The sequence below is a fragment of the Mytilus edulis genome, chromosome 1 (genome assembly GCF_963676685.1).
Source record: "Mytilus edulis chromosome 1, xbMytEdul2.2, whole genome shotgun sequence".
NCBI lineage: Eukaryota > Metazoa > Mollusca > Bivalvia > Mytilida > Mytilidae > Mytilus > Mytilus edulis.
The window spans coordinates 103,617,811-103,628,578 of record NC_092344.1 but is presented as its reverse complement, the minus strand read 5'-3'; the positions used below and the strand labels follow the sequence as shown (position 1 = coordinate 103,628,578).

Genomic DNA, 10,768 nt, shown 5'->3' with positions numbered 1-10,768 from the left:
ATATGATATGTACATTTGTTTGAGTTGCTGGTAGAAAATTCCAAACGATCTAAGATGTCCAATGACATGTCTCCGTAACCGTAATTTGACGTTCGCGTTATAATAACGTTAAACTGTATACGACTTTTCTTGCATATTTGGCATAACATAGTTGCATGAAATGGTCTGATCTATATAAAAAAAAGTTCCCGTTTGATATGCATTAAAATATAGATCTGCATTGTTTCAAGGATATAAGATGTCGAAATATTTAACTCGGATACTTCATACAGACAAGGCCCCGGAGCTACATGTATAACAAAGAGATAACTTACTAATGACCACACTCCCACTTTATAAAAGCAAGATACATTGAAAAACAAAATGCGATCAAAAGTGAGATCTATTTAATAATCCTCCTCAAACAGATATTATCTGTAATTCCTAGCGTTGCTATTAAAAGATTCGAAGCTATACACACGAATGAAAATTCTCACAAAAATCTTATGAGAAAAAAAACTCCTTAGTCGTGAACATTTAAGTAAAACGTGCAATAATTTTTTTTGTCGCATCGACTCATCTTACAAAAAGTTTTATCAGAGAAATTATTTTATGTCATAAACATTTCAGTATAGCTATTACGATCATTTTTTTTTATCTACTGAGTAGAACAACTCCTAGTCATCTACCTAGCAATATGTGTATGAAAAATAAGGTTATTACATTTAGAAGTAGTGTGACAGAATGAATTTTATTTTCTCGAATCTCCAACAGAATTGCCTGGTACATAGGCATGTGATGAAACTAGTATTTTGAAATTGAAACTTTTCTTTTACAAAGAACGAAAGAGAGCGAGAGAGAGAGAGAGAGAGAGTAGTTGTCCGACATATATGATGGATGGCACACAAACATATAGGAGCTAGATCTAAGGTATTAATTTACAGACACTCCCAACTCTTTCGAGAGAAAAAATTCAACCAATCAATCTGGTGTGTGCAGATTATTTTTTTGTGTGTGTAAAGTAGACCTTTTTTATCTTTGCAGAACGCCACAAAACTTACTGGCTCGAATATTGATTTTTACATCACGATGACCGTGAGGGCATTCGATGTATTGTTGCCATAGAGGTTTGACTTTCGTCTTTGACTGGTAACCGATCGCATAAATACGCTGATATCATCGAGTGCAAAATAACATTTTCTATTTCTTGTTATAAATTCATTTCTTCAATGAATACTCATAAGAACAGAAATTAATTATACGAAAATATTTTGTCGTTAGAAATATTTGTATGCATTAGAATATATGCACACGTACAGAAAAATTGTGTTAACGCATGTGGAAGAATATCGCAAGAATGTTTTGTGGGAAAATATGAATGATTACTCAAATCCAATCTATTGGAAAAATCGAATTGTTATAGAAGAGTGTCCACCATGCACTTGTACTACACTTTTATTAGAATCGTAGAATAGAATGATATACAATAGATAGACAATAATAGTGCATTGACTTGACATATCAACGATATAAGGATGAGGCTTAGAAACGGGGAAATGCGAGGCTGTGCCGAGCATTTCCCCCGTTTCGGACCGAATCCTTATATCGTTGATATGTCAAGTCAATGCACTATTATTGTCTTTATACTACAATCTAAAAAAAAACATTTTTAATTGTTGTTTATTGTGTTAATGTTATTTATTTGATTTAAATATTGGGAAAAATCCCCCTTTTAAAAGGCCTCATATCACACAGACGGAGAAATATAAAACACGATGAAATGTACATCATTACCGCAATCAATGATGAACGAATTCGTTGCAGACTAAAATATCAACAATAAACATAAAACATAATGATTTATAGGTTGCAAACAAAAAAATATTAATAAGTGAAATATGTTTTCCCAAAAATTGCAAAAGAAACAAGTTTGATTCGTTAAATGCATAATAAAATTGAGAATGGAAATGGGGAATGTGTCAAAGAGACAACAACCCGACCAAATAAAAAACAACAGCAGAGGGTCACCAACAGGTCTTCAATGTAGCGAGAAATTCCCGCACCCGGAGGCGTCCTTCAGCTGGCCCCTAAACAAATATATACTAGTCCAGTGATAATGAACGCCATACTAATTTCGAAATTGTACACAAGAAACTAAAATTAAAATAATACAAGACTAACAAAGGCCAGAGGCTCCTGACTTGGGACAGGCGCAAAAATGCGGCGGGGTTAAACATGTTTGTGAGATCTCAACCCTCCCCCTATACCTCTAACCAATGTAGAAAAGTAAACGCATAACTATACGCACATTAAAATTCAGTTCAAGAGAAGTCCGAGTCTGATGTTATATCGTTGTTTACATTGGAAACAAGAACAGGTTGAAGAGGTCGTATGAATAATTAAATATAATTTCGACAATTTCTATTTATGAGGAAAAGTGATATCAGGTCAGTGACCGTATATGGCATAGAAATATACAGTCAACGCATTTTGACTGCTCAAATAGAACGAGTGCAGTATAAATGAAAATAATACATACATGTAACTGCTAAATAAAAATATTATGATAATATAATATGTAACAACAAAATAGAGTATACTGATTTGTATCACATCAATATAATAGATAATAAAGCAGTGAGGTTGAATTCCCTGTCATTTATCAATCATCCACGCACGAACTTGTCTCAGAAAAAAAAACATATCTCTGTACATGTTCCAGACCATATGAATATTTGGACCGTACGCGTACGGTCCGGACAGTATACGTATGCTCGTACGGTCCGACCATACGCGTACGGTCGGACCGTATGAGTATACGCATATGGTCCAGTAAGAGCTGACCATACATGTTGTTGGATCATATGGGTTAAATTTAAACAAACATTTATTTTTAGTTTTATAAATTGTTATCATTGCAATTAGATGGATAAAATGAACAATTGAAATTAAATATTTGTTTAATTGTATATCTGAATCCTATTTTGGTATTCTCGCCCAAGGTGACACTTGCTACCACAAGTAATGTAATATATTTTACAATTACATGTTTGCAGGTCATTCATGTTCCTTTGCATTTGCATTTTTTTGTAAAGTTTCTTATATTCTAAAACAATTGTCCTCCCACATTATGTTTACTTCCGATATCGTCAATTTAATGATTCAATTAATGTATTACTGATCGACATGCTAAACACATGATAGTAACAGATTTAATTAGCGTGAATTTTTTAAATAGTTAAAAAATAAGGTTTTTATTTCAATTACAATTGAACTTTTCCATATTAATTTGAGAGTTAAGTTATGTTGATCTGTTACATGCATTTGTAACTTATAAACTTAAGCTACTTCTTAATCATATTAATCAGACCGTACGCGTACGGTCCGACCGTATGAGTATTTTGAAAAAGTACGCATACGGTCCAGACCGTACGCGTACGGTCCAAATACTCATACGGTCTGGAACATACATAAACCTCAGTTTCAGGTATACAAATGTGATCTTTTTTTCTGAGACAAGTGCTTGTGACCATCCACAAGAACTTGCGGTCATCCGATGTTCAGTACTTCTGTACTTTGATTATTCTTGTTAAAACAATTTTAAAAACGAAACCAAAAAGATTGAAACCGAAAACATAAAAATAATCAGTTTGGAAACGGTTTTAAAAAAATTGTCAAAGAAGATGTATCTTGTAAACCGATACTCATTTATATGTTAAACATGGAAGCGCTGAACCAAAAATAATGTAAAGTAAAGTTGAAGTGAATGAAAAAATACTGATCCATGTGAACATGCACATAGAGCAGTTACTTAAAAAATCACATCTAGTCAAATAAAAATAATTGTATTATAGTAATCTGTGAGGTAGGTATTGGTCTGTGTAAGAGTTTGCCATACTTTGCAAAATTCTATAATTTCAAACATTATCAAAAAAGTATTGATCACCGACCCTGTTTTTGAAGCTTAGGTTTGTGAAAAAATGTCAGATGAAAGGATAGCTGGTAAAATATGTTTCCGAAAGCAAAAACAAAACAATAATACATAATCTCCGTTCTCATTTTCATAATAAAGTAGAGGATGCGGCCGTATAAGACCAATTGATAATTTCTATATGCAATCAACAAAGAGCAAAACCATACCTTATAGTCAGCTATAAAAGATCCCGAAATGACAAATGTAAAACAATAAAAAACGAGAAAACTAACGGCCTGATTTATGTACGAAATGTGAAAATTCCTACATAACATGAATTTTCTTAATTTTTGTGCCTGGGAAAACAATCCTGATTTAAAAATTGTAATCAATGACAACATTTTTTCTTTTAAAAAAATATTTAAGACCCCAACAAACTTCAATCATTGAAAATTTGCAACGGCAGCATAAGAGCACGTATTTCTTTTGCAAACTTGATGCACATCTTATAATTTTTTTTGTGAGAGATTTTTGAAAATATGCTATTTATAACATTTTCCATAAAATCGGGATTGATGTTAAGATTGTGGACTTACTTATACGTTAAAATAAATAATATGAATTATAATGTAAGTATAAGTCACTGTTTAAGAAAATTAAAAATAAAACCAAATTCTGGGACTATTATATTAACGTTAGTAGAATAGTCCCAGGATTAAAATGGTGATAAAATAAGATTTTGAAAAGAAAAATAGCTGGCGATATGCTACCTACATCTTTCACATAATCAAAGACAAATCAAGAAGCATTTGAACATTAACGTAAATTGAGGGAGCGAAATTATCAAATTACAACAAACATATATAAACGTGTATTTGGCGGAAAAGAGACAGAAACAAGAAACGAAATATTTACAATTTTACTAGCAATGATAGGAGACGTCTTCTGGCAGAGAAAACATTGCCTGATTTTAAGAAATAGAAGAAACTGATAATATACACAAATAGTAAAAAAAGAGAAGAAAACAAGACATCGAAGGTTATAAGAAAAGACAGCCAATAAAATATGTTGTATAAGCACGCTCGTCCTAAGAGTAAAGTGGTTAGCCTCAGATTTGTCCTGCATTTGTTTCACTCATAGTATCAAACTAAGTTTTAAAGTTTTAAAACATTTTGAAGATAAAAAAAAAAAAACGTCAAAAAATATACAACACAGACTTTTTCGTTCATTTTGTAACATGAATTAGGCAGTTAGTTTTTTGTCTGAATTGTTTCACTTGTCATTTCGGGACCTTTTATAGCAGACTATGCGGTATGGGCTTTGCTCATTGTTGAAGGCCGTACAGTGACCTATAGCTGTTAATTTCTGTGTCAATTTGGTCTCTTGTGGAGAGTTGTCTCATTGGCAATCATACCACAATCTTCTTTTTATATATTTAAATCATTTTTACAAGACATCAAATTGTTATTTTGTGTTATTGTTGCATGCATTTAAAATTTTGTTTTAATTCAATGGAATTTTGCATTTGTACCGGCTTGAAAAATTAAAACCATATAAAGAAGCAACTTTACTTTAAGCGGCTTTTTCACATGAGTAGAATAAAAGTTCAACGTTTGAAACTTTCCGTGGAACAACGTCAAAATCGTCGTTTTATTAGGAACGTCGTGTAACGCTAAGTACCAATACCGTGCGTAACGTCAGATATAATAATAGGATACACATATTAAGATAAATATAGACAAGTGTGAACATGGTAATTGAAGCTCTGAATCGTTTCTAGTATAGTATAAGTGTGACTTTATTTAACTGGCTACAAAAGCGGTGTACAAAAGATCTGCTATCATAACGGAAAGGTCTTAAAAGCAATGAGTTTTATGTATGATATGTTCGTTGTAGCATTTTTCTATAATCACTTGGTGTGCATTATTTTCACGATTTGCTAATGTTCTCGATGTATTAAGACCCATATGTTCAATATTCGTATTATTTTTCTACTTACGGAATTGAAGATAAGTTTGTTGCCAGTATGTGAAAACAAAACGACAAATGGAAACGCAAATGGATCGAAACAATCATTTTATGAGTCCTAGACAAATAAGCCACATGACCTAGTTATCAATGTATGACTTAGCAGCTTAGTCCAAATGGTCAATCAAGTAATACATAGAAATACACAGAATGCTTTAAAAGCAGTAAGAGAACTTAGACCTTGCTAGATTTTACTAAGTATTTACGGAGGCATCTGACTATATGATAATGAACTTCCACAAATATGGAAGGAGATTCAGAACGACATATTTTGTTTGTCATAATTATGATAGCAACGCATGCAAATTTTAAAACATGAATTACTAATATCAAACATTTGTTGACATATTTGTTTTCTTTTATAGTGATTAAACTGCTTTTAAAGCATTCTGTGTATATAACACAATCACTATTATGTTGAATGATGTACCACTAGCGTTTTATGTCTGGGTTGTTTTTGTTCGCACGTTGTTGTCAATATAAAGGTTTTTTTTATGAGACTGTCATACAATTGAAACCCTATTGTCTACATAATGAAATGCCTGTAATAAGTCAGGAATCTGACAGTTGTTTTCCATTCTTTTGTTGTGTTTGAGCTTTTGATTTGGTCATTTGATGAGGTTAATACAACGTATTCAATATTTAAAAAGAACACTCCAAGGGTGACTGGGGAATATGGTCACTACAGGTTTACTTCCGACAACAGTAAGACTCTTTGTATAGTTGGGCGTCCGTTTGGCTGTGCGGGATGTACAAGTACCCACCACGTCCGGTCAGAATTGGGACGTTACATCTGATGCCTCGTGTAGATAGATGGTAACACCCTCTGCACGTTTAAAACCCTTTTAACAACTCTGTAAGGGGTCCGGATGGGGCCTATTGCAAACAAAATTTCTGTCCCTTTCCAATATAGCATCATTTCAGTGGAAGTTCTCGTCTTGAAAATGCTAGCACTACTTACAACTGGATGTTAAGCAATCAACAATCAATCAATCAATGAAAAGTACCCCGTTTTCAATGAAAAATATGATACTGTATTGCATTTCCTGCATATATACCGGTTTAATTTGGCTCTTTCGAATTAGTTCGACTATTTCCATATTGTCTAGCCTAAGCCTAAACATAATCTAGGTCCAAGGTTTATCCAAATTTATAGATTTGAGCCTTTTTGGTGATTGTAATTATTTTAAGTTATAGTGAGCGATTACTAATATATTGCATGATCAGCCTATTCACTTATAAATTTTCTAGAACCAATGCTTATAGAGTTTAAAGATATGTCATATTTACTGTGGGCCTGTTTAAAGTTTGCCAGGTGTGGTGAGGGTTAAGCAGTTTAAATATGCTATACCCCGTCACATTTATTATCTGCCTGTACCAAGCTTTAGGAACTTGTAACCAGTGGATGGTATTAACTAGAGAAAAGATAGGGACAAACGGAATATCTTTTATACATTATTTAAAACGTGTACAAAGAGGCTGGAATATTTTTTCATATACCTTTTTTATTGATTGTCAATCACTAAAAATGGTGTTTTGGGGTTGGGCGAATTATTTCTGTTCTATGACTTCAATTTAAACGTTCATACTTTGTCCTGCCGGGACTTTTATAGCTTACTATACGGCATTTTGGATACTGGTGGATAGTTTTTCAACATTTAATTGTTTTTTAATATAGCATTCATATTACACCGACTCGGAGCATGATCCCTTTATTCATGAAAAATGTAATATCTGTCATACGATCTTAAACATATAAAAACCACAAGACAAAATTTATTTTTTCTGTTTTCATTATAACTATACGTATAAGGATCACAAAATAAATCAACTCTTTCATTAGTCAGTGTTCATAGAAAAATGTCCTTCGATCTTTTTGGAGGCATCCGTGTCGACGTTAAAACCCTGAAATATAAGAACAATATAATTAGAGATTCTATTACCAACAGCCCTTGCCCCGAAATCATACTCTCAGTTGCATTAAAAATTAAATCATTATGTATTAAAGGCCAACATCACATTGAAAGCTGGATATCCAGTATTGCTTTTATGAATATACCTTTACATATCTAAAAAATTACTGAAAATAGTGCTAATCCGAATGTATATAAATTAAATCTTATTTAAATAAAACGGGCATTCATACAAATTAGGTTACTAAGTTTATGTATTGCAAACCAACTAGACTTGAGGAAAATAATAATCAGTTTGATAGATTTTATTTCCAGCTGTTGAAGACTGTATGTACCTCCCGACTTTTTTCAGTTGTGGCGACGCTGCCTCACTGACGTACACCATTTCATATAAATTTACTAACGCCCTTGACTTCGTTAAAGTAATCTATCAAGATCTATCAATATTCAAACTTACTTTTTACTGTTTAGTTGTTTGGTAAATTATTTGACAATCGAGTGTATTCCTCATTTTGTCCTCGCCTTTTCTTTATGTAGATGGTCAGCACAATTGCAGCAAGCATCACTGCTCCTACTGCAACCGTTGATACAACTATAATTGTCGTGCTACTCTGTCCGTTGGATCCACCGTTATTCTGGGTATCAGGTACCTCATTGCCTAATTGTTGGTATTTAAGATCAGCCTTTTGAAACGCCGTAAGCTTGGAGTCTGAACCTTTCAACGATAACAACTTGATTGTTGCTGACTCCATATCGGTCATTTTTACCATGGCACTTGTTAAATCGTAAGGTTTGATTAGAGGCCTCTTCATGAAGGGTGGTCGAATGGCTTCTCTAGTCTCAAAGACTGTATCTTTTCGATGAACGCTGCAGTAATAAATGTCAATATTTTCATCAACTGTTGCTAGATATTTCGAAAATGTCTTCGGACATTTTTCTGCGAACTGATTTGTTTTGTCAGAGACATTTTTAGGACTAGGTCCAGCAAGAGGATTCCCAGACATGGAACTAAAAAGGCCACCAAATGTAACGGCCTTCAGTCTGTTGTCTGAAACATCATTACCATAGCACAGATTTAGATCTACCCCCAAGGTAACTTCAGAAAATCCACATGGACAATAATTTCCACCAGTTACTGGATTTTTTTGGTAGGACGGGTTCCACATTCCTCCGAACAGAAATCCTGCAGATTGTGGTGGTTTTCCTTGTGGAACATTTGGAGAACACCAGTAGACGGAATATTCAATTTCTGTATATTCGTTGATATTTTTATGGTTCAAGAACGAACAAGACAAACTTTTAACTTTCATGTCACGACAAAGTGCACCGTAAGATTTTCTCGCTTTCCAAAGACGAACTGTCCTAAAACCGGCAGGACAAGAATATTGGTTTGTGCGTGGATTAACAAAGCTGAAATGATCACACAAGTGACCTTCGCCCTCTTCACAGGTTTGAAAAAATCCCCCGAATGAGAAGGAATCGCTTTTCAATCCGCATGTCCCGTCATCTATATTTGCTTTGCTATTGAAGTTGATTGCCTTTGGATCGGTACAGCCATACACGCAATTATGTTTATAATAATCAGAGGACGACAACAATGCGAGATTCTCTACTTTAAATACTGTTGTTGGTGACATTTCTGGGAGCGTGTATGGGTTGATAAAATCAAAGAGAGATTTCCCACTCCTATCTATAGCAACCAAATTAGATTCTAGTCCCTTTTCCCAGTTCTCCATACTAAATTGTCCCATATTAAATACAGGTCCTCCATATGTGGTAACCTTTGAGTATTGTAAACTGGTCATGTACTTTTCGGTGTCTGTTGCTGATTTTGAATTGTTTTGTGTAAAACTTCTACCTTCTGCTCCCTTCTTGAAAAAGAAGTTATTGAAAGATTGTCCGGCTTGAAAGTTCATGCTACTTCTATCAGATGCAGACCCAGTGGAAGATTCGCTTGATTTTATAATATAATCATTTTTCACTAGTAATCCACCTACCAATACCTCCGACAAAACATGTGTCCCGTAGTCGCGAGTCAACAGTTCTGATTCAAAGGTTGCCATTTGATCTTGCTTAGTGTCTAACATGGCCGCTATTTTCTGTAACCGTCTACGAAAAACAGGGTCAAGAGGAGCATCTTCTTTTAATGTAATTCGGTAACGTGGGAAACTAGCAGTAACGCGTACCAGTGTTGAATTCGTTTCAAGTTGCTTATTTACTGAAAACTGAGCGTCATTAGAATATGAACCACTTATCTGCGATTTTTCGAACAGAGTTGAATCACTGGCGCAAAATTGCTTGTTGACAGATGCTGCCGTTGCACTTGTAAATGAATTGTGGGTACTAAAAGTATCTGCAAAAATACTGATTTCGCTAGTTTTGACTGGCTCAACAGTAAATCCATCTGGAATCAGAAATTTACGGTCTGCAGTTGTTTGGCATTCATTGTAAGAAATATCAAGTACTCGATATTGCTCAGTGTTCTGTAAATTGTCCCAGCCAACTCCAGGAAGAACTTCAAAAAGTTGCTTGGTGTCAGGAAGTGTTTTCAAACATTCCTCTGGACTCTTTTTGACACCAGCTACTACGGATACACAAACAATGGCAATCAAAGCTAAGCTATGACTTTCCATTATTGTTTTGAATTGAGAAATAAACTAGAATGGAGAGTGATTTGTTTATATATATATCTAGCTCGTTATCTTTGCTTTGATAATAAGATTTAATATACGGATACCTCAAGGTACATTATTTGATAAACGAATGGGCTATGTAATTTCCCATGGATTGTACGAACTTTCGATTCAGATTTGAAGTACATGGGTCTTCCGAGAAAAAACGACAAGGACGTCATATGAGATATCTGCCTATAGATAATTATAGATCAAATTCCAAAATTTCAGTCATTCGATGATGTTGATCTTGTATAATACTA

At 33.9% G+C, this 10,768-nt stretch overlaps 1 protein-coding gene across 1 annotated transcript; it reads right to left on the bottom strand.

The window, feature by feature from the left end:
• Positions 1 to 7,695: 7,695 nt before the first annotated feature.
• LOC139498760 (macrophage-expressed gene 1 protein-like) lies at positions 7,696 to 10,499 on the bottom strand. Its single transcript, XM_071287300.1, has 2 exons — positions 8,291 to 10,499; positions 7,696 to 7,825 (listed from the first exon to the last, which is right to left on the bottom strand). The coding sequence occupies exon 1, from the start codon at positions 10,464 to 10,466 to the stop codon at positions 8,301 to 8,303; it is 2,166 nt and encodes a 721-aa protein (XP_071143401.1). The 5' UTR covers positions 10,467 to 10,499; the 3' UTR covers positions 7,696 to 7,825; positions 8,291 to 8,300.
• Between the last annotated feature and the right edge of the window lie 269 nt (positions 10,500 to 10,768).

Bases quoted from the DNA above. Each gene is read 5' to 3' on its own strand.
- LOC139498760 (XM_071287300.1), bottom strand. From the start codon at position 10,466: ATGGAAAGTCATAGCTTAGCTTTGATTGCCATTGTTTGTGTATCCGTA.